The sequence below is a fragment of the Labeo rohita genome, chromosome 9, assembly GCF_022985175.1.
Source record: "Labeo rohita strain BAU-BD-2019 chromosome 9, IGBB_LRoh.1.0, whole genome shotgun sequence".
NCBI classification, from domain to species: domain Eukaryota; kingdom Metazoa; phylum Chordata; class Actinopteri; order Cypriniformes; family Cyprinidae; genus Labeo; species Labeo rohita.
Window position 1 is genome coordinate 26337195 of NC_066877.1, and position 25448 is coordinate 26362642.

A 25448-nucleotide genomic window follows, 5' to 3' on the forward strand; every position below is an offset into this window, starting at 1 on the left:
TTTTGGCCTCCTTTTGTGACGGTGGGTTGAAAGTTCAACTTTATTGATCATTATTGCTATTCACTCTCCAGAGAATCTTCCTGCACTGATTTGGTTCTGATTGGGCGAAAAACCTAGGAGTAGTTTGCAAAAGTTGGTTTTTCAAAAAAATCAAAAATACCCAAAAATATCGCCAGGTTGACAATCAAATCTGAGGCATGCATTTTGACGGCTAAGGATTCCAACGACATAAGACACTTTAGCCTGCGACTGACAGTTAAGAGTGATTTCGTACTTTTGTTTGTTGTTAGTTAATATTCTTCAATATTCTTTTGTCGTGTTTCAGTAAAAAAAAAAATAAATAAATAAATAAAATCAGCATACATGCTTAGAACCTAAGATTAAAGAATCTTAATTTTTGATTGAAATTAATAGCTCACTTATGTTCAAGTAGATTGCCCTGAACCAAATGAAAGTAGGCATCTGTCAATGTAAAGTAGTCAACTGCTGATTTGTTAGGAGCAGAGAAATGTCAATCCAGTCTTCACAATAACGGCCTGTAGAAATCTTGGGTAAGATGCAGTTCATTCATATTATAAGATTCTCAGATTGGCAGGACTCGAACAGCTAATTTGCAGATAATCAGACAGCAGGCATCTATTTTGAGTGCCGCAACGAGAAAATTAAGTTCCTTTTAAACCAGGCACCCAGTCTGCTGTGCAGCATGAGCACATACAGAAATACCAGAAAATTCAGCTTTTTACAATTACCCAATACATATCTCAATCATAAAAGCGCTTTCATCAGTGGAGCACTTTTCTATGAGTTCTCATTAGATGTTGCCTCAAAGGTTACTGTGTTTTGAGAGAAGATTAGAGCTTTTTTCTCAGGGAACCGCAGCAGTCATAGCAGTTACAGAGACTCATATTGTGCCAAACGTGAAGGTAATAATTATCAGGGAAAGGTGCAGAGCACAAATTTCAACCAGATTGACAACATATGAAACTAAAGCAAAATAAAAATAAAGTGCTTTAGCACATTTTTATCTCTAGCAAAATATTTATTCAATTTTTTTGCTATAAACCATCATACAGTTGCTGAGATCTGCGTGTAGTTTTCAAGAAAACCCAACTGCCAAAACCACAACTTTTTTTCACTTCTTTCGTTTGAATATTTACTGCCCCGTGTGACTCCATCGCCGCTTAGCTGCTCAGTTGAGACCCATGTTTTCAGTCCTGCTCTGTGTTTCTGAGGGTGTTTAGTGCCAGCTGTGGTTTGGCATCGTTAGATTGCCTAAACCCGTGCCTGAGGCTCAGACTCTCAGGGACTGCAGCTCCGACACAGAACCTGACAGAAACACTGCCAGTTCATCTGGACCGTGGAACAGTTCATACTGAAGAGACGCTTAGGGCTGTCTCAGTATATTTCCCACTTGCCTCTCTGTGTTCACTGTATTTTGATGTGTTGGTGAAACCATATTGCTGACTGTCAGTTAAATAGTGTAAAGGTAAGCAGTGATCACCTGCTGTAAAAATGTATTATGAGATGAAACCAGAGTTTAAAATGAACTTTTGGGCTTTTTTTTTCTATACCTGCCAATAGTGACTGAATTGAGGGAAACTTGCATTTACATTTGAGGAAAAATGGGTCATTCATTGAAATGAATGTGCTTTTTTTATTGATTGATTTACAGTTTGATTGTTTGATAATATGATATCATTTAATGAAACTAATGAAGTCAATACTTATCTGAAAACAAAAGTTTGGGATTGCTAAGATTTATTTTTTTTTTAATGTTTTTGAAAGAATCCTATTATGCTCACACAGGCTGCATTTATTTAATCAAAAATACAGTAAAACTTATATTATGAAATATTACAATTTAATATTTAATAACTTTTTTCAATTTTACTATTTTCAGCAGCCAATACTCCAGTCTTAAATATCACATGACATTTCAGAAATCATTCTAATGTGCTGATTTGCAGCTCAAGAAAAATTTATTATCAATGTTGACATTATGTTGGTAGTATTTTTATGAAAAACATAAAATTTTTTGACTTTTTGTTCAGGATTCTTTAAATAGAAGCTTCAAAAGGACGCATTTATTTGAAATAGATTTTTGTAACAATATAAAAGTCTTTGTCAGCGCCAGTAGCCTTGTGGGCAGTGCGCCGACATGTGGTGCAGTTGCGCCTCGGGTGTCCCGTGATCGAATCCCGCCTCGTGGACCTTTTCTGATCCCACCCCCCCTCTGTCTTTCCCATTCACTTTCTGTCTCATCTCTGCTGTCCTGTCAAGACAAATTGAAAAATGCCCCAAAAAACAAAACAATATAAAAGTCTTTGCTGTCACTTTTGATCTATTTAATGCATTCTTGCTAGATAAAATGATTAATGTATTGTTAATATATTTGGATGATCATTTGATCAGGTGCGGTTTCCCTTATGCATTAAAATCACCAAAAATTTCTCTCTTTTTTTTTTTCTTTCTATATGAAACACATTCAGTGCTGATCGCCTTGAGGAGCAGCTGACCCAGATATATTCCTCTAGTTTGCTTTTTCTCTCTTTCTTTCTTCATTTACCCAACTCTACATATCTTCCCATCTGTTGGGTTTGACTGTACCACCGTCGAATCATGTTTTTCGTCTCCTGATGGGCTCATTTAAATGTCAGAGTGATGAATGATGAGAATCTTTCTGTTTTCAGTGGCTCAGCCATGAATGTGGTGTACGGTGAAGATGAGATGAAACGCTTCCTGGAGGAAGCCACGCAGGTGTCACAGGTGAGATCTGGCCATTTAACCATTTGGCCCGGTTTCCGCTTAAATAACTTTATGTGAGGCGTGTTGGTTTTGCCACATGAATCATGCAACAGCTCACTCATGAATTATGTAACATGCCTTTTTTACCCATTATCACAAATGAATGATCCCCTTGAAATTACATTTTATCCTCATCTAAACATACCCTTTAGGAAAATATTCCCCTTTCTATTTTTAAAGGCAGAACAAGGGCATTTCCAGCAGCTCTGGTTTTCTTGTACCTCAGGGCCAGTATTGATTTTCATCTGCTGTTCCTGCTGCCCCTTACAGTTTTTCACTTAAGAGTGCAATAGTTTTCCTGAGTCCAGCAAAACTGCTTTACCATCGCTGTCACCATCATTGAGCCATTCCTGAGTACATAAGGAAAGATACTGAGTATTTTTTCACCATTTTATTTTTTATTCCAATCACTAGCAATTTAATTAGTTTTCATATTGTAAAGCTTATAAATTATGCAGACTTGTAGATACAGGATATAAAGAACTACTGAAGTATTGCAGTTCACAGCAATAATTTTTATAAAATCAAACATTTTTCTACTTCAAACCAAAATGGATAAACCTCTGCCAGTAAACAACTATTAACTCTAAGATATGAAGTGATGTGCAACCTGCTATGTTTCACAATTCAGATATAAAGTTAAATGCCTCATCAATGGCTGAATGCTTTTTTGCAATGTTTCTGCTTATTCATTCAATCACATACTCCATTTTGCCAAAAGTCAAGACTGTTAATGTGTAAAAATGTGCTAAAAGTTAAATTTGTTGACTTTAACTTTGGCATATAGATAGCCTCTAAACCAACAGATGTGGACTAAAAGCCACAGAACTCCATCAGTGATTTCATGAGGTCTTTTACTTCACAGCCATATAACGGTGCAGATCAATGATATATATAGATTTATAGAGAGTTGTGAACCCTTTTATGGCTCTGGTAAAATGAAAAGGCTGGATTGAGCTGAACACATAATGTTCTCAAGCACTCAATTAGCCTCAGTTCATCTTTCATCAGGTAGAGATATATTTGCTTAGTGCATTTACTGTTTATTCTCTTCCTCTCCATACACTATATATATTACCTTTCAGAAGTTTGGGAACTGTAAGACTTGATTATGTTTGTGAAAAGTCTGACCAAGGCTGCATTTATTTGTTCAAAAACAGTAAAATAACAGTAAAATATTACTATTAATTATCTATTTCATATTAAAAATATATTTAAAATTCAATTCATTTCTATGATATTCAAGACAAATACTCGCCAAAGGGTCATCCTGTTATTTACTGTATGATAAATCAACTGCCACACAGTGGTAACTACACAGTGTAAAAGGCTGAAATAATCAATATCCGCATTTGTGCGTCAGTACCTCATTCAATGAAAATCTAAAAGCCTGAAAGCTTCACTTTCCCATCAATTTATTATTTTCAGTGTCTGTCAGGTATATGTACAGCTCATATAGCCAGTCAGATGGCTAATGGATATCATAAGACTGGAATAGAGACAGGTCTTTCAGACAGTTGAGGGGTGAAAGGGTTCAGTTCCACATGGCATTATGCTTGTATTCACTTAAGTAACAGAATGGCCCTGGTTGGTGTGGCTGTAAGAGAGGGTTAACAATTCTGGGAAGCATTTCACAAACACTCTGTCCTTGTTAATGTACAGCTATAGCCTTGAAAGGCCCTTTGAATCAGCTTTTCCATACAGTATTTTCGATGCCCTTTGCAGTATTCTCAAGAGACGTTTTTCAGCAACAGTGTTATTCACAGCATTTTCTCTGGAACAGGATCATCCCGTGGTCATCACCAAATTCATCCGTGGTGCCAGAGAAGTGGAGGTGGATGCAGTGGCCAGAACAGGCAAGGTGAGAGATGTTCGAATAATTTTCTAAGAGAAAATGGGTGAAATGAGTATAATAACTTTGCCAGGCATTAAATCTGAACACAGAAAGTGGAAAATATGATTTTGATGGAAACTTTCCCAAATCGAAGATCCACGTTGCAGTGGTTTGTGTAGAGGATACAATTTGTTGTGTAAGACCTTTGAGAACATTACGTTATCCCACACACCCACACATAACAAAAACAAGACAACCAAATAATTCCAAAATGAAAAAGGGCTCAGGCTGCTTCTGTCTTGAAAATGCTTCTAGCATTTTCCATCTCTTCCTTTATCATGGCTTTATCACATTTTTTTGTTCTTGTGGGGAGTAAAATTTTGATGATTGCAAGACATTAAGTTTTTGCACTTAAGTGATTAAAATCATTTACTTGCCCTCAAGTTGTTCCAAATCTGAATGAGTTTCTTTGTTGAACAGAAAAGAAGATATTTTAAAGAATGTCAGTAACAAACAGTTTACAGCAGGTATGGACAAACTCAATCCTGGAGGGCCAGTGTCCCTGCACAGTTGAGCTCCAACCCTGATCAAACGCACCTGAACAAGCTAATCAAAGTCTTCAGGATTACTAGAAAGCTACAGACAGGTGAGTTTTATCAGAATCAGCGCTAAACTCTGCAGGACACCGGCCCTCCAGAACCGAGTTTGCCCATGCCTGCTTTATAGTATCTATTGACTTCCATATGGAAAGAAATACTATGCAAGTCAGTGGTTACCAACAACTGTTTGGTTGAGTCAGGGTGAGTAAATGATGACAGAATTGTTATTTTTGGGTGAACTGTCCCTTTAACTGTAGGCTGTTTTTGTTTAAACTTGTGTCAAAATCTGTCTTTTGTTTGGCTGAACAAAGAATCTGACTGCTCACACCTAATAAACCGAGGCTATCCCAGTCCTGGTGTGTAATAACTATTAAATCACACTAGGGCTGGATTAAAAAAAAAAAAAGATTTCTCGATCGATTTCTTTAATCGATTCTCATTTTTATTAAACAATATTGATTTTTAAAATTCCAAGAATCGATTAGTCTAGCCTGTTTTAAGTTAACGAACGGAACTTTGTAGCACTTTGTAGCTTTGTTACTTTTGATATGAAACTCAGATTTCAATTACTGCTCTTTTATTACAGTATTGAAACAATAATTGGCATTTTGGTGCTGTGTATTATGGAGTGACAGATCGCTGTAGTGCCTCAGTTTAGGAGAAGTGGTGGCACAAAGCGCACATGCAAAGATCGTGTTCTCCACTTTAATACAAGGTATAGCATGAAATAAACATGAATGAACATCCAAAGGTATTTCAAACATACTGTAAACAACTTACCAAAATCCATATCCTGTTTCATGTAATAGCTCAATTAGTGTTTAAAAAAATTAATTGGAGTAGAAATATAGTTATGTAATTATAACTTCATAACTTAATTGAGTGTAATTCGTTTGTATACAAAATAGGTACATTTTAACCTTCAATATAATAGTAATGTGGCACCGACTAACATTTATTTGAGAATTTTTTTTTTTTTTTTTGTCCTTGAGAAAATTTGGTATGTACTGTACCTCATATCCAAAGTAATTGATATTGAATTGTATCGTCATATTGTATCGTATCGTAAGCTTCTGAATCTGAATCAAATCGTGAAATTTGTGTCAAAACCCAACGCTACTCTAAATCACACCTAAAATTTTCTGCATAAAAGCAGATAAAAGACTCATAAAAATGGGGCCTTACCCCTTGAAATTTGTGTTTGCTAACTGGAACAACTAAATGACCTATTTTAGTCCCAGCTCTTAAGGACCCGATATCACTTCCACCGTAGGGTTGGGAATCTTCAGGCACTTCACGATCTGATCCGATTTTCGGAAGTCACAATCCGATTCCAAAACTATTCTTGATACTTCATCGTTTCATGATTCAGTTAAATTACAATTTTCCTTATCAACTCAATATCACTGTGCATCACATTCTCAGTTTTCAATATTACTGCACATGGCTACATTTTCATATAAATTTTAGATCAAATTTATTTTGTGCAAACTTTTTTTTTAATATACATTTTTTATTATATTATATTATATTTTTAAAACAATCATTTATTTAAAATAAGTGTTCTTTAAGTATCGAAAGTTTTCAGACAATAGTTTTGGGATTTTCTTTTTTCCTCAGCATTATTGCTGTTTGATTATTGCTGATGAGATCATAGACAGTGGCAGCTTTAACAGACTGCGTTCACACTAATACACAGATCTGTTTCAATATATTAGATGTTTTGTCCTGCTTTGAAAACATAACTGACTGTGCAAACATAAACTTCTTATAAAAGTATTCGAAAATGGAAGTGCATTTAACCGCAGCCACAGTCGATCTTCAGGACAACAAACACAAAGCGCACATGACAGTCCATCAGTGCGCGAGTTTTGTGCATCGAATAATACTACGTTCCAAACCGCATTAATGAGAGCATATCTAAAGTAAAAATGAGTGGAAGCACACACTGTCAATCAATGCGCATGTGTCTAGTGGCGTTTATGCTGAACATGGAAAGCGCTGCGAAACCCATTCATTTCAGTTGCTTGCGCCACGTGAGGATGGCTTGTTTCTGCGTCAGCCAACCACTGGTGCACATGCGCTTCTCACAGCACAAATTCCACGTCTCTAGCGCGCACATGTGCCACATGTGGGGAAAAAAAACTACCTCAGAATTGATTGTGAAATATTCAGAATTGTTGAAGAGAGAATCGCGATGCATCGGAGAATTCTCCCACCCCTATTCCACAGTCTACTGGAAATTACCCAGTGCTTAAGTGACTGTGGTAGTTCAAGGTACAGGTTGTTGTTGCAATATTGTTGGTGCAATGAAAGACACAAGCCCATCCATGATTTGAAAAATGCAAAAGTAAATACAAGCTTTTTTAAATGTGACCCTGAACCACAAAATCAGTCATAAGGGTCAATTTTTTGAAATTGAGATTTATAAATCAAGCTGAATAAGCTTTCCATTGATGTTTGTTAGGATAGGACAATATTTGGCTGAGATACAACTATTTGAAAATCTGGAGTCCGTGGGTGCAAAAAAATCTAAATATTGAATAAATCGCCTTTAAAGTTGTCCAAATGAAGTTCTTCTTAGCAGTGCATATTACTAATCAAAAATGTTATGTTTTGATATATTTACAGTAGGAATTTTTACAAAATATCTTCATTGAACATGATCTTTACTTAATTTCCTAATGATTTTTGGCACAAAAGAAAAATCAATAATTTTGACCTATACAATGTATTTTTGGCTATTGCTATAAATATACCCCAGCGGCTTAAGACTGGTTTTGTGGTCCAGGGTCACAAATATGGTTGTGGTTACAGGTGCTGGCTCACGCTATCACAGAGCATGTGGAGGACGCAGGAGTGCACTCAGGAGACGCCACACTCATGCTGCCCACCCAGACCATCAGCCAGGGAGCTCTGGAGAAGGTCTCAACCTCATTTCCATTCAACAAAGCAAGCTGGTTTCCACCTTGTCCAGACAGACATTTTTTTTTTTGTTTTTTTTTTTTCCCCTTTGCCTTTCCATCTCATATCAACACATTTTTGCAAGCCTCATCCGAATGGACTTTATAGCATAGAACATTTTTTGTTATTGTGTCTCTGATTTTTTTTTTTTGTACACGATTTGTAGAAGTTTTTGCATCGTGTTTTCTTTAAAACATTGTGGCTTTTCCTGTTTTTGAATCTGGCATTCTGTCCTAATGAAGAACATAATGCTAAAACATCCATTACTAAAGTTTGCATCGTTACTAAAACACCTTTAGTCTGAACAGGAAAAATAAAATCGGGCTTTATATATATATATATATATATATAAAAACACCTGCTGGTGTCATTTTTAATCTAAAGTTTCTTTCCCTTCAGGACTGTATGGTCTTGATTGTGTATTTTATGAGCCACAGATGTGACTTTTCAGTCTCCTAAAGCTGAATCAAAGCCGACTGTCAAAAATAGTTTGTGTGATAGTGAAATCCACTTCTTAAAACACATCTGACAAAGCGTGTTTATTCCCAGCAAAGTTACGAACAGTCTCTCAGAGGGCCAGCCGTCCATCAAAGCCTTCTCTTTTCAGCTCCCTCAGTTTATCAGAGTTGATATTAAACTTTCTGCTCTTCCTAAAATGTTGTGCATTTGATTGGTATTTGAGCGGACATGCATAACTTAGACAGTGATTGATGCTTTCTGCCTGTTCATATGTAAAGACTTTGAGCTATTACTTGTAGGTTTTATTTATATATTTTTATAATATATATTTTTTTTATTTTAGGTGAAGACTGCTACGCAGAAAATTGCAAAGGCGTTTGAGATTTCAGGGCCATTTAACACTCAATTTTTGGTGAAAGGCAATGATGTAATGGTAAGTTATTGGTGCTTCGTGAAAAATGTGTCTGTGACTTTTAAGATATGAATTTGAACATTACTTTTTCATGGCCAGTGAACCGACAACATTTAGAAACATTTTTGATCCGGAATTATATTATAACTTTTTTCCATTCTTTATTTACTCTGTAAATTATGCTTTCCTTAAAAAACATTAGGTCATTGTAAAGAAGAAATGAATCATGCTGAGCTTTTTATTAAGCTTTATATTGTAATTTGTAAAATATGTCTGCTGGTTACTCAGGACTGTGCGTTTCTGTCATAGGTGATTGAGTGTAACCTCCGTGCCTCTCGATCTTTCCCTTTCGTCTCTAAAACTATTGGTGTGGACTTCATCGACGTGGCCACAAGGGTCATGGTGGGTGAGCCGCTGGACGAATCTCGTCTGCCCTCCCTAGAAAACCCAATCATTCCAGTCGACTATGTTGGCATTAAGGTATGCATGTCAAGTAAAGTACTGTAAATGTATGTAAACTTATTTTTAAAAGATTTTATTTATGTATTTATCCATACAGTAGGTTGCATGTATTTGATCAAATATAGTAAAACAGTAATACTGTGAAATATTATTTAAAACAGAAGGGCAAATCCAGCGTTATGGATGTAACAAATAAATGCTTAGAGAATGTATGTATTACCAATATACCGAACCATCTGTTTATATTTTAATAAACCCTTGTTGATAGAGTCTAAACATCAGAAAAATATCAGTCTATGCGCAAGTTTTCTATGTTAAAAAAGGAAAATAATAATCCGTTATGGATGTGACAAAAAGGGACACCATTTTTGAAGGAAACTATATACTTTGTAGGATTTCTGCAAATTAAAATGCACAAACCAGACGCAATAATACCCAACAAATAGAGAAGCGATGGCTCTTCACAGAACATATAATTGTTACTTTATTTTAAAGTATAGAATATGTACTGTTATGGATGTGACAAGCCTGAAAATAGCACTTTCCAGATTATGGAAAATCATGCACTAAAAACTTTAAGAGAGACCTCACATGTGTATTCGAACCAACAAATGTTGACATCTGTGCTATCAGTATAGTAAAAACCTTTGGTAAAAACTTTATTTTTTCATTGTAAGGTTGACATTTGCCCAGAAATCTTTATCATCATAAATCTTTACTGTCATTTTAGTAAGATTCAGCTGATTTAATGCAAAAAAAAAAACCCAACAACATGCATTCCCAGCATAATATAGCATACCACATATTGTTTAGAGGTTAATTTGTTATGTAACTAGTTACTACTTACTGAGCAAGACAGTTAATCGGCTTTAAAAGCGATTGATTGTGCAATTAAATTACGAGAGTGTTAGTGCTGGTTTGTATCACAGGTCCAGTAGTCAGAGTAGTTACATGAGTCTAAGACACTTGCCGCCTGAATGGTGTCTCTATTCTCCCAAAGTCATTTCCTGTGAAATGATCAAGGAGTTTCAGTGCAATAGCCGCAAAGAGGAGCCAATCACAAGGGAATAATCCCTGTCTCCTGCCAATCTCAAAGTTTTAAATACCTCATTTAGTGCTGAGAGGAATTTTAAACAGCTAACTGGATGTTTCTGTTGGAGAGAGACGTATAGGGGATTTACACTCTCTTGCAAGATTAAAGATTCATTCTCTTTCTTTCTTTTTCAAATGTATCTCTCGTGATCTTTTTCTTCAGGTTCCCATAAGAGAAAAATGTCATGAACGAAAACTCACTCACAAGTCAGTTGTTTCATCTCCTGGTCAACAACAAGAGCAAATGAAAATGTATAAAATAATGGTAACACTTTACAGTAAGGTTCATTAGTTAACATTAGTTGACTACATTAGTTAACATGAACAATACTTGTGAACAATACTTCCACAGCATTTAATAATCTTAGTGTTAATTTCAGTTATCTATATATATATATATATATATATATATCTCTATATATCTATATATATATATATATATATATATATATATATATATATATATATATATATATATATATATCTCTATATATCTATATATATATATATATATATATATATATATATAATATACATACAGTTATACATTAGAAAAATTAATACTTATATTTAACATTCACACATTAATCTTTGACATGAATCAATGTGTCAAAAGTGACAGTAAAGATGTTTAAATTTTAAATATATTAAATAGAAAGTTATATTAAATTTTAATAATATTTCACAATATTACTGGTTTTCACTGCATTTATCAATTAATTTCAGGCTTGGTGAGCATAAGTATGGAAGCCCGTTTCTGCCACTGTGATATAAACTCTCAATTGCGAGTTATAAATCAGAATAGTGATTTATTAAGTCAGAATTGCAGGATATAATCTCACAACTGCAAAAAACATCAGAATTGCGAGATATAAACTTGCAGTTTTTACTTTTTTTCTGACAAATCCGAGTTTGTATCTCGCAGATCTGATTTTTTTTCAGAATTGTCGGATAAACTCGCAGTTGCGACTTATGAAGGGGAAAAAGGGTGATGTTCTCAGAATTGCGAGTTTATATCTCAGTTCTGACACAAACTCACAATTGCGTGTTAGAAAGTCAAAATTACGAGTTAGAAACTTGCAGTTCTGAGAAAAAGTTAAAATTGTGAGTTTATATCTTGCAATTCTTTTCTATTTGATTTCTTAGAAGATCAAATTTATATTTTGCAATTCTAAGTTTCTTTCTAAATTGCAGTTCTGAGTTTTTTTTTCCTTGCAATTGCGAGATTCTATCATGCAATTCTGAGGAAAAAACTCTTGTGAGAAGTGAGAAGTTTCAATTGCCTTTTAAAAAAAAAAAAATGTATGCAGTGGTGGAAACTGGAAACGGGCTTCCTTACATAAGAGACTTTGTTAAAAACATTTAAAAATCTTACCAACCCCAAACTTTTAAACAGTAGTGTATACATATTAATCATCATTTTTTCTATATTGCATGGCATTGTTCAGAATAAACAGATCTGTGGCACCTAAGAAAAAGTGTAACGATAGTAAAGGTAAAAGGACTATAAAGTAATTGAACACTTCACAACTGAACAATTGAGTATTCAGATGCGGGTCCACATCGGTACATGGTCATGTTTCATGTTTCTTTTGCTGGCTAGCATCTGAGAAACACTGCTCTTCCTGCCTAACAAGTATCTAATGTAAAGTCTTAACCCGCTTTCCTCAGCTTCACAGATGGCTGTTGCAGGAAGGTCAGCATGTTCGAGTTTTTCAGAGTGTATGGACACACTCCTTTGTGTCTCATGAAAAAGCTTGTTATCCTTGTTCAGAAATCTCTGCACCTCACATTAACCACAGAACCATGGTTTTTCGGGAAATAGGTCCACCAAGGTGATCCTGTTATCTCTGTAAAGATCCAATATAAATTTGCTCACTGATTTCTCTACAGCTTTCCGCCGGCATTATGTGATGCAATTGTTGGTGTAGAATATTTTCAGTTTTTCTCTTGTAATGTATGCAGTAACCCGTTGGGACCAGGAAGGCCTGGTTTCCATGCCAACCACTGGCCTTTAAAAGAAGCTCTATAAATTGGTAATAGTGAAGACCACTCTTTGCTACTTCACCCAAGATGTTCTGGGATTCTCCTCGCAGGGTAGTGTGAATCCTCAGGGGGTTCAGTAGTAAATAATGTATCTTCTATGACGATGAACTGGCTCAGGAATGGTGCCCGGTTTAGAATAATAGTAGTAGTAGAAGTAGTAGTGTCCTTCACCTCCACAGTTCAGTCTGTTGGAGGTGCCTACTGGGATTCCTGCCACATTAACAGCCAACAATGCATCAATACCAGGATGAATCAAAGCTGCTTGTGTTTATTCCCGTCAGTGCGGCCTTCTCTCACATTTATATGCGTAAGTGAGGCTGGCTTATCCAGGGCTGATTAGATGGCTTCAAGGATGAGTTCCCTCTGGTGGCGCTCTGCAGTGGAGGCCGCGGTGGCGTATTAATCTGCGTCCCGCGTCCCCTGTGCAGGTAATAGGAGCTGTCTCCTTTTAATTGGAGAGATAAGGACGTCACTTCTCAGAGGGCAATCAGCTCACCCCGTCTCTTGAGAACTGCTTCAGTAGAAGTCAAACCTCTCCCCTGTTGGTCCAGTCTAAAACATTGAGACTTTAACAGTCTCGCCATGTACTATAAGACGACACCAATATTGAAATTCATCCAGCATCTTTTTTCTTTGACATATGCATTCTGCTTATTCAAAATGTCAGGTACCTCAATTTAAGTCGCTTCACTGTGTCTTTTGAATTTATTGTTGAGCCTCTTCCACAAGCTGATGCTTTTGAATGCCCCCAGTGTGGATGATTCAGGTCTGCTAATGTTTTGGCCTGTGGGTGGCAGTGGTGTAGCAGGTTTACAGTTTTGATATGAGAAGTTCTCATATAATATCTTTTGATTGGTGAGAAGCACCCTAACATGTCAAATGCTCTTGAAACCATTAACCCTATAATAAAAAGAGTCACATTAGACTTTCATTAGGCTTGTATACATTTTCTCGCTTTCTTGTTCCAGGATTCGTGATAAGCACTGCGCAATAATGCTTCACAGATAAGTGTCAGGAGGTAAACAGCATTTGTATCAGATGGATTTTCTAAATAAATGGAAGCCTACATAGTTGCATAAATATATAGCAAACTTTCTTTTGAAGTTGTACATGCAAATCAAAATCATTCTAGATGCATGACAGAGTAGTACAAGAAATCAACTGTAGTACATTTCATTTGTTCTGTTCATCATATATACACTACCAGTCAAATTTTGTATTTTTTTTTTTTTTTTTTAAAGAAGTCTCCAGTGCTCACCAAGCCTGCATTTATTTGATCCAAAGTACAGCAAAACAGTAAAATTTTGGATAACACTTTAGTATAGGGAACAATTCTTACTATTAACTAGTTACTAGCATGCCTATTATTAACATATTGGTGTTTATTAGTACTTATAAAGCACCTGTTCAGCATGACCATATTCTACATCCCTAGTCCTACCCAATACTTGAACTTAACAACTAACTTACTAACTATTAATAGGCAGTGAATTAGAGGTTTATTAAGGCAAAAGCCATAATTAATGGTTTAATAGGGAGAACTGGACCTTAACATAGAGTGTGACCAAATTTTGAAGTATTTTTACTATTTAAAATAACTGTTTTCTATTTGAATATATATTAATTCCTGTGGTTTCAAGGCTGATTTTTTAGCATTATTACTACAGTCACATGATACTTCAGAAATTATTCTAATATTCTGATTTGCTGCTTAAGAAACTTTTATTATTATTATTATTATTATTATTATTATTATTATTATGTTGAAAACAGCTGAGTAGTTTTTTTTTTTTTTTTTTTTTTCAGGTTTCTTTGATGAATAGAAAGTTCAGAAAAACAGCATCTGAAATAAAAATCTTTTGTAACATTATACACCATGCCATTTAAAAGCTTGGAGTCAGTATAATATAATGATGATAGAAATGATAGAAATTAATACTTTTAGTTAGCAAGGATGCTTTAAATTGATTTCTCTATCAGATAAATTCTGTTGCATTAAAGAAACCTGAAAAAAATTCTACTCAGCTGTTAAAATGATTTCTGAAGGATCATATGACTGGAGTAATGAAAAATTCAGCTTTGAAATCACAGGAATAAATTACATTTTAAAATATATTCAAAAAGAAAACAGTTATTTTAAATAGTAAAAATATATCAAAATTTTACTGTTTTTGCTGTACTTGTGATCAAATAAATGCATGTTTGGTGAGCAGAAGAAAATTTGAAGAAAAAACATTAAAAATCTTGGTAGTTTTTTTTTTTTTTTTTTCTTTTTTTTTTTTTTATCAAATAAATGTAGCCTTGATGAGATAAGACTTCTTTCTAAAACATTTTAAAAACCCTTAAATGCTAATTTGCATTTAAGACATTTGTATCATATATGGATCAGCCATTTAAAAAAATATATATATTGAAAAAATAGAAATTGAATGTTTTTTTTACTCTTTGTTAGGCTCCGATGTTTTCCTGGCCTCGGTTGAGAGAAGCTGACCCTGTCCTGCGTTGTGAGATGGCCTCCACCGGAGAGGTATAGTATAGAGCTGCTTCAGGCACATTGATTATGTTATATCTGTCATAAAATCCGAAGTGTCTCCAGCTTGTGTTTTCATCACAGGTTGCTGGGAATCAGTCCCACCGTTAGGGATAAATGTTTACATATTGTTTACGAACTGTAGCCTTATTAGTTCAATGATGCTCGTAGATACAAACATCTAGTTTTTCCATCCTCTGTCCAAGAGCATTTTTATGTTTCCACACGGGCCGGTTTACCTGCTCTCCCTGGCAACGGGAAAACCATAGAAACCAGCCTGGAGGACAATGAAGCAGGAGGAGTGTTTTTATCGCGCAGCACTGATTTCCAGCTTTAGAGCAGGAAGTACAATATCTCCACCCCAGATTTTATGATGGCCCCATTCTGTCCGTTTTTTTCATAATTGTAATATCACACCAGTCTACCTTCATTCAGCAACATATTTAATATGTTTGATTTATTTCACCTTGGCTTTGAATATTGTACTAATGGAGATAAATGAATAATTTATCCAGGAGTTTCTATGTGCTACTGTATGATGAATATTTGCGGATTTGCTCATGATCTTAAAGATCAGGATATTTATTTCTTGCTCTTGTTTTTCTCCTTTGCTCTCTGCAGGTGGCTTGCTTTGGACCGAACATCTACTCTGCCTTCCTGAAGGCCATGCTCTCTACGGGATTCAAGCTTCCCCAGAAGGGGATTCTCATTGGGATACAAGTGAGAGAGAAACTTTTTTTTTTTTTTTTTTTTTAATTTCCTTAAGGATTGAATCTCGGAGGACTGTCTGTATTACATCCTCTCAGATCTACTCAGTAGAACATGAACATTTCTGACGTTTTGATCAGAGCAGGTTATTTCTACATAAAATGATAAAAGCTATAATATGAGGTTTTCGAGTAGGAAAACAATTTCTAAAATATATTTAGTGCACATTATAAAGCTTATAGGGCTAGTTCACCTAAAAATGAAGCGCTTTCTGACCCTGCATAGACAGAAACACAACTGCCACGTTTAAGGCCCAGAAAGATAGCAAGGACATCAGTAAAATAGACCATGTGACATCAGTGGTTCAACCATAATTGAACCACTAAAAAATGACAAGAATGACTTTGTTATGCAAAGAAAACAAAAATAGTGACTTTATTCAATTATTTCATCTCTTTTGTGGCAGTCTAAAATTAATGTTGAACCACAGATGTCACATGTATTTTAATGTCCTTGCTACCTTTCTAGGCCTTGAGTGTGGTAGTTGCATTGCTGTCTATGCAGGGTCAGAAAGCTCTCAGATTTAATCAAAAATAAATATCTAAATATCTTAATTTGTGTTCTGAAGATAAACAAAGGTTTTACAGGTTTGGAATTACATGAGGGTGAATAATTAATGACAGAATTTTTAATTTTTGAATTAAAAAAAAAAAAAGTAATTAATTTAATAAAAAAAAAAAAGACTTACTCATCAGAAATGATCTCCTTGCATACGTCGCATAGCATTCTGAGGTAAATACTGGGTCATTCCTCTCAGTGTGTCTCCTTCCAGAAATGAAAAGTTGACCTTAATGAATCTTCCCGCTTTGTTTACGGAGGTGATGTTGGCGTTTACATGTTTGCTCATCTCATGTGGACGATTTTCATGAAAAGCGCGCTTGACTGTAACCACATTACAGATAATGAGCTCAGACAGGAAAGACTGGATTTCTCTTTGGTTTTATACGATTTAATTACTTTAGCAGAGAATATTTGTTTTCGACATGACTGACTTCATTTAAAAGTAGATATGTGTGTCAAGTATTTTCTGAGTTTTGGTTCATTTTTGTGACAAGTTTCAGAAAAAGTTCATGGAGACCTAGGCAGCGGAAAGCACACTGTTTTCTTTATTTTACAAAAGCACAGAATTTGTTATGAGTATATGCAAAAAAGTAGAATCTTCACAGATTTGAATGATGTATTCGTTCTGTACAATCAAAAATGGAGTAATTCAAGTTCTTTTCAGCATTATTAGGAAAAAAAAAAAAAAAACGCCACAAAATTCTCCAGCGCGTTTGTCGACCCAAGAGTGTTAATGACAAAATCCACATGTAAAATATCTGTTTCTAACCTTTGCATCATTACAAAATTGTAAAACACAAAAGATATTTTGCAGAATGTTCTGTTATTTTCTATACAATAATAGTGAATGGCAACTAGGTTTGTCAAGCTACAAAAATGTCAAACAGCTTCATAAAAGTATTATGAAAATGGTCAACATTACTTGTGCACTATATTCCCCCTAAATAGTCTTCTAAAGATGTACAGTTACTGAAAGTTAGGGTCTTTCTTCCAGAAAATCTTGCCCTCTACCATAGTTAGCAAATTTAATTTTCCATTCTTGTACAATTAAAGGGGTCATCGGATGCCGTCACACCGACAGAGGCCGCTCCCACAATAGTTGATTGACATGAGCGATTTACCTCGAATCAGCTGTCACAGTCCACCCTCTTTGTTTCGATGTTGACAAGAATATCTCCGATTGAGCGATTGAGGTGTTGTGTTGCTGGATATAATAATGAACATAGTGGTCGTGATTTACTCCCGACATCTGAGCAGCTGAAGATGCAGTAGATTACATTTGTTTGTGAAGGGAATGTGCCTCCCGATGTACATACATCCGTCTATGTTCACGCGACTCATTCATGATCCAGCTTCACTTACAGCAAAAGTGATTATAAGGTTTTTTTTTGTTTTTTTTTTAATGAATCTTTGCGATCGCCTTTCCTAATAACGTGGTAGTTAGGAAGTTTAGCGGCTAATGTAAACCGTCTTTTCACAGAGAGAAGAGAGGGGCGGGGTGAGCAGAGCTCATTTGCATTTAAAGGAACAACTTAGAATGAGATGATTTTTGCAGAGCTGATTTTGACAAGGTAAAAAGGTTGTTGTTTTACAAAACCATTGAGAATTTTTAATCAAAGTATATTAGAGACTTTTCATTAAGACCCTAAAGAATCATATCAACTTGTGGAAAATGGGCATCCGAAGACCCCTTTAAGGCACATTAAGAATAATATAATATAATAATAATATATGACATATTATGATATAATAATTATATCCCAATGTTTTTTGGCATAAAAGAAAAATCAATAATTTTGACCCATACAATATGTTGTTGGCTATTGCTACAGGTGAGTACCCATGCTACTTATGACTGTTTTTGTGGTCCAGAGTCACATATAATATAATATAATATAATATAATATAATATATATATGATATGATATGATATAATATAATGCAGTTTGATGAAACTCACAAGGCTTTTTTTTTTTTTTTTTTTGTATGAATTAACATTTTGATATAATAATAATAATTGTGCAGTTATCTTAGTTGCGATTGGATCCAATAACTGTGATCAGATCAATCATGACAGACTGTTAATCTGAATGTATATTATGCATATATTCTGTGTACTCCTTGAAATTTTTTCCTCATCCAACATGGAGCCACGTATTACAAAATTTGATTGCTATCCATAAATAACTACTAAAATAAGCAAGCAAGTGCAGAACAGTTTACATTTATTGCATGTAAATCTCCCTAAAGCTGCACATAAACATGTAACCGTCCCAAAGGGGTGAATACACAATCACATATATTCACTGGGTAAAGTTACTTCATGAAATGCATCCTGAATCACTCTGTTACAGTGTTTTATGTACTCTCAATATTCCTTTTTTATTTTGGTGGGTTTCAGATGACTGAGAATCACAGTGAAATGTCTTACCAAATTCAGCTAGTGCAACTAAACCTCATGATGAAAACAGGCTTTATAAAGAAATTTTGAAAAGCTTAAAATACTAAGCGCTTAGTCCGTTTTTCTGGTTTTCTATAGGCAAAATGTTTTTGTTGTGCACCTTCCTTTGGTGTAACTGTGCGATGTTCACACATCATTTTATTCCTTGACCATAACACTGGAATTCAGAGGCTTTGTTTTATGTTTTGATGTAATATCATCATCGACATGCCCTCTTTCATTTCCTCCTGTGCTCTCTCAGATGTTTACGATTCATGCCCAATCTCAGCGTGGAAATCAAATATCTTGTCAGGGTCATTGACGATGTTCAGACGGCATTGTGTTCTAATGGAGTCTCAGGTATGAATGAGAGCATGAAATTCCCATTCGAAACAAACCCCTGGTTTCTGGTGATGCTACATGCCTGATGGCCGTACCTGGGGACTGCAGATCTGACATGCTTTTTAAAGCCTGATTACCAGCCCGTGGTTAAGTCTCCGTGAACACAGAGCTACGCTATTGATCTGGAAGTGCTTAGAGGAAGACTTTTCTTCTAGAAATAGTCTTCTCTTCTACGTCCATCCACACAGACTGCCTGACCTTTTAGCTTTGAAGTGTTTTTCTGTGCGCTTATCTTTTTCTTTCTGCTTTCTCAGTTATTTTACATTTTTGTTTCCAGCATTCATTCAGGCCCAACTTCCTGTCCACTGCTCATCAGCTTCATGAGGAGGGCTTTAAGGTGTTATTTCCATTCACTTCATTAGGTTTGATTTACAGTCATGAACCAAAACAGTTGCACACACTCTGTAGTAGTTTTTTTTTTTTTTTTTTTTTTTCTTAGCTGAATCAAATGTTGCATGGATAAAGAACAAATCTGCTTGTGTTTTTCTGGCTTTAGCTCTATGCCACAGAGGGTACATCAGCTTGGCTCATTGCTAATGATGTTCCAACAATCCCTGTTGCTTGGCCGAGCAGTGAAAGCAAAAATACAGCCTTACCCACCATCAGCAGGTGAGTACTTTGGCTTTCGGAGTACCAAATAATTTAATTTTATTTCTAGTACAGCTTTCAATTGATATAAATATTCAACTTAATGTTTTTAAAATGTCTATTAAAGTGCTATACAAATAATAATAATAATAAAAAAATAATAATAAAAAAAAAATAATAATAAAAAAAATAATATATATATATATATATATATATATTTTTTTTTTTATTATTATTATTATTTGTATAGCACTTTAATAGACATTTTAAAAATATATATATATATATATATATATATATATATATATATATATATGCATGCATTGAAATATTGAAATTAACAAAATAAAAATTGCACTTTAATAAATACTTTTTATTGATTGATTTTAATTTACATTTTTGTTTATTTTTTTAATTTTTAAAAATTACTTTTTTTTTTTTTTTTCTATTTAGGGCTGTCAAATGATTAATCGTGATTAAACAACAAAAGTTTGTTTACCTACAATATTGTATACTGTGTATATTTATTATGTGTATATACACAGATGCTTTTATATATTTAAGAAATGTTATATGTACATATCAATATTTAGTATATAAATATAAAATATGCAAATATAAATATTCATATATTTTTAAATCATATGTGTGTGTATTTATATATACATAATTAATATACACACACATATTTTATGTAATCAAAGACTATTTTGCATGCAGTCAATTGTAACTAATCATTTGACAGCCCTATTTTAATTTAAAATTCACAATTTACCCTCCTTTAAGAAAAGAAAACTAAAATTAGGCCTGTCTGTAACTAATATTTTTGGAAGACTGTGATACTCATTGTGCAAAAAGCTTTGGGGTTGGTAGTTTTTATATATACCAAATATATATTATATATCAAAGCATTTATTTTATTTGCATTTATTTGATCAAAAATGTAAATTATTGGGTAACATTATTCAAATTTAAAGTATATTTATTTTAAAGTATAATTTTATGATGGCAAATTCTAATATGCGGATTTGGTGCTCAAGAAACATTTCTTATTAAACATTGAAAGCGGGTGGTGCTTAATATTTTTGTGTAAACAATAATGAAATTTTTCCTAGGAAGCTTAATTTAAATGTCAAAAGAACAGCTTTTATTTGAAATAAAAATCTTATGAAATATAATAAATGTTTTTACTGTCACTTTTAAACATTTTAATGTGCTTTGGTGCTAAGTGGTAACTGTTTTTTGTTAATGATCCCAAACATTCAAATAGCATTCGAGTGACTGGAAAAAAATTTGTAGCGTCGCTACTGTACATTACAGTAGTACTGCATAGTACTATATATTTGTGTTACACATAACTACTGCTGCATGCTATATTAGTACTGCTTTCATGCCCTGATTGTTGGCTTTGTTTATCGGAAACATTTAGCTATGACAGTCACCGATCGGCTGTTGTGAGACCCCAGAAGCCAAGTCTGTCAACAGCAGATCCAGTCATTTTTAAGGCGTTCAAGTATCTGTGTCACTTACGTTAGCATTCTACTCTGGTGCACAGCTCTGTCGTAGCAAAATGCCTTCATTGAAAGCTCACTCTAGCACTCGAGCATGCTGAGATATTTCAAGTATGTCTGCCATCAACCCTCAAGGGTTGCAGTCTTATTACACTATTTTGTTGTTTACTAAAGTTGGATCACAGATTTGGCTAATTGCATTTAGAAATCAGAACGAGCTATTATCGCGTCTTAATGTACATTATTTAAGAATTGGGATCACAGTTTAAGGTTTAGTGTACTACTGTAAAATTGTAAGAAGATTTTTAATAAATCACTCTTTGCATTATGTTCTGAATAGACTTATCAGTGAAGGACACATTGACCTAGTGGTCAACTTACCTAATAACAACACCAAGTTCCTCAAGGACAACTTCCAGATCCGCAGAATGGCGGTGGATTATGGAGTACCACTTATCACTAACTTTCAGGTCAGCCTTCTCTCTTAAATGTATCATAAATCATTTTTGTTCTAGCATTAAATACCCGTTTCTCTTTTCTGCAGGTAGTAAAGCTGTTTGCAGAAGCCATTAGGTATTCCAGTGACTTAGACGCCACCAGCCTTTTCCACTACCGCCAACGTGAGCCCAGACTGTCGGAGAGCTCTGCTGCATGGTTAACTTGTAACCTCTAAAACAGGGGACTTAACTCAAAAATTAGCCAGTTGGTGTTATCCATCAGGGGTCAGATGAACAATTGTTTTTATAAATCATAAATCTAACTAGACAGGGCTCAACAGTAAAAAGCCATTCACACTAAGCAAGATAACTATAAAGATGAGTTAATGTAATGTAGCTTCCATACCAACGCATGATTGCATTCTGTTTATGATAAGCACAAGCTGCAGTTATATCTGCTGCTTCAAATGCTCAAGCTCTTCAAAGCAAGATGGATTCTGATTGGCTGTCATTGTTTTAATAGTTCATCATATAGGGGAAAAAAATTTGTGAAAATCACTTCAAAGTTATTCCAATGTGCTGTTATAGTTGTGGTGTGTATTGATTAGGGCTGGGTAAAAAAATATTGATTTCTCAGTTTTAATCAATTCTCATTTTTACGAAATGATATTAGTAAATCCCATGAAAATCGATTAGTCTAGTCTGTTTTCAGTTAAAGAACAGAACTTTGCAGTGCACTTTTTTCCATCCAATAAATTGGAATAAGCTTTGTGATTTGTTACTTTTGACATGAAACAAAGTCTCAGATTTCAAATTCTGTATATTCTTTTTGTTATTCAGTACTGACCTGAATAAGATATTTCACATGAAAGACGTTTACACTGTTTAAAAAAAAAAAAAAAAAAATTGTGTTCTTGGTGCCTTAAAATTAAGTCTAGTCAACATGACATGTTAAGTTGTGCTACATGGAAAATCTTAATATTTGAGTTGAGTTAACTAAAAAAAAAAAATGTTTCAACTTAGTGTTCATGCTACCCAAAAAATTTTAAGTTGTTGCTTTTTTTTTTTTTTTTTTTTTTTCCAGTGTATTGTCCACAAAAGAAAATAAGTTGAATTTATAAAAATGACCACGTTCAAAAGTTTACATACGCTTGATTCTTAATACTGTGTTGTTAAATGATAGTTGTTCATGAGTCCATTTGACAGTTAAAACTGCCTGATGTTCTTCAGAAAAATCCTTCAGGTCCCACAAATCCTTTGGTTTTTCAGCATTTTTGTGTATTTAAACCCTATCCAATGGTGACGGTATGATTTTGAGATCCATCTTTTACACTGAGGACAACTGAGGGATTCATATGCAACTATTACAGGTGGTTCAAATGCTCACTGATGCTCCAGAAGGAAAAATTATGCATTTAGAGCCAAGGGTGTCAACTTCTTGAATTTGAATATCAGGGTAAATATAACTTTTGTCTTCTTCAGAATAACAAAAACACATCATTCTGTTCAAAGGTTTACACCCCTGGCTCTTAATGCATCGTTTTTTCTTCCGAAGCATCAGTGAGCATTTGAACCTTCTGTAATAGTTGCATATGAGTCCCTCAGTTGTCCTCAATGTGAAAAGATGGATCTCAAAGTCATACAGTCATTGGTGGAAAGGGTTCAAATAAACAAAAATGCTGAAAAACCAAAAAATTTGTGGTACCTGAAGGATTTTTCTGAAGAACAGCAGACAGTTTAACTCTTCAGGACAAACAAGGGACTCATGAACAACTTTCACTAAACAAAAAACACAGCTGTGGATCATTCAGGTAACAACATAGTATTAGGAATCATGTGTATGTAAACTTTTGAACAGGGTCATTTTTATAAATACAACTATTATTTTCCTCTTGTGGACTATATGTAAACATCTTTTATGTGAAATACCTTCTTCAGGTCAGTACTAAATAAAAAAAAAAATACATTTAAAAAAAAAAAAAAAAAAAAAAAAAATCACATGCGTTTTGTATGATTTCACTTTATTTTGATAAAATAATTAACATTTTGCACATTCTGCACAGTGTATGTAAACTTTTGCCCTTAACTATAAATGTTCATATTTCAAAAACCAATGAATTTGTAGTAGAAATATAATTATGTAATAGTAACTTTATAAAAATTTCATTGAGTGTAATTTAAGTGTCAGTTAATTTTAACCTTCAGTATTATAGTAATGTAGTACCAACAGACTCTCATGTATATTTTTCAGCATTAGTTTTTTTAAAGTTTTTTTTTTAGTTCATTTAAAGATTTTTTTTTTTTTTTTTTTTTTTTTTCCTTGAGAAAATTAGCCATGTACTGTACCTTGCATATATCCAAAATAACTGATATCGAATTGGAAATCAAATTAAATCGTAAGCTTGTGAATCAGAGTCAAATCGAATCATGGCATTTGTGTCAAAACCCAGCCCTAATATTTATATAATATTTATTGTATTGAATTGAAGTTGTATTAATATTTATATTTTTTAATTCATTTGAACGTTTATTTTACATGAATTTCTTTACAAAAAAGTAATTCCATGACAGCTATAAATTCATATCAACTTGTAAACCATACCGGTCTGTCGTTATTGTTGAGCCCTGCTACAGTCGTTGTCACAAATACAGGTATTTCTAAATGTTTGTCCACTTCTCTTAATCTGTGAATATTCAATGTCCACATTTCTTTTAGGTGAAAAAGTAAGAGACCAAGACAGGCGAGCTGTCATTTGAACCCTACTTGTATCCAAAATGTATTAGGCTGAATGTGGCATGCCAATGTGAGAGTGTTGAAGCTTTCTGGCTGTTTTTAACACTCAGCACTGTCTGTTCAGTGTACCAAAAAGCGAGAAACTGCTGTTCTCAGCACACAGTAGCAGACGATTAGACAAAAAGATAAGGATTTCTACAAATGCGTCTATGTTTGTTCCTCTTACCAGAGTGAGATCGGAGGATATGTCTAGACTTTCCTCAATAAATATTAACGAACATCACAGAAAGTTATTTTACGCTAGAGCAGATCTTCAAGAACAGGTCATTTATAATTAACATGTTTAGTGAGATGGAGTATCTAATAAAAGACTCAAAATATTTATGCACCATTTCATAGCCTTTTATTTCGTGCTTTAATTTGAAATGTTTCATCTTACTGGAAAATCACAAACGGGAGATATTGAGTTCAGATAAATTCATGGATTTAAAAGTAGAACATTTATAGCAGCTTCCTAATTGGTGCAATGTTATTTATCCATTTACTCTAACCTCAAACTGTCATTCATGAGTGAAACATTTCAAGCTTCTTAGGAGATTCCTCATTCGGCTTTATTAGCCTGCCAGTAATAGAAATATCAAGCACACCTATTAGCATTACTCTGCACACACATTATGTTTATCACTTAAACATCACTTAAACTCTGTGCTAATTGGAAAAAGCTAATATTATGACCAAACAGCTCACTAGAGTGTTGCGCATTATCTAGCGGTCTAGATATTGATGCCATAATTAAATCCTAAC

At 34.2% G+C, this 25448-nt stretch overlaps 1 protein-coding gene and 1 long non-coding RNA gene across 3 annotated transcripts in view; one reads left to right on the top strand and one right to left on the bottom strand.

Annotated features, from left to right (window-relative positions):
• Positions 1–22785, top strand: part of cps1 (carbamoyl-phosphate synthase 1, mitochondrial) — a 55539-nt gene extending 32754 nt beyond the window's left edge. For both annotated transcript variants that reach the window (XM_051118250.1, XM_051118248.1), the window contains 11 exons: positions 2691–2766; positions 4589–4666; positions 8056–8163; positions 9005–9094; positions 9383–9553; positions 15126–15200; positions 15825–15923; positions 19652–19711; positions 19871–19983; positions 21814–21943; positions 22018–22785. In XM_051118250.1, coding sequence (XP_050974207.1) covers positions 2691–2766; positions 4589–4666; positions 8056–8163; positions 9005–9094; positions 9383–9553; positions 15126–15200; positions 15825–15923; positions 19652–19711; positions 19871–19983; positions 21814–21943; positions 22018–22146 — 1129 coding nt within the window. In that variant the 3' untranslated portion in view covers positions 22147–22785. The remainder of the gene's footprint in view (positions 1–2690; positions 2767–4588; positions 4667–8055; positions 8164–9004; positions 9095–9382; positions 9554–15125; positions 15201–15824; positions 15924–19651; positions 19712–19870; positions 19984–21813; positions 21944–22017) is intronic.
• Positions 4560–25448, bottom strand: part of LOC127170389 (uncharacterized) — an 82091-nt gene continuing 61202 nt past the window's right edge. Inside the window, exon 3 of the long non-coding RNA XR_007828362.1 lies at positions 4560–4689. This is a non-coding gene — a long non-coding RNA (uncharacterized LOC127170389). The remainder of the gene's footprint in view (positions 4690–25448) is intronic.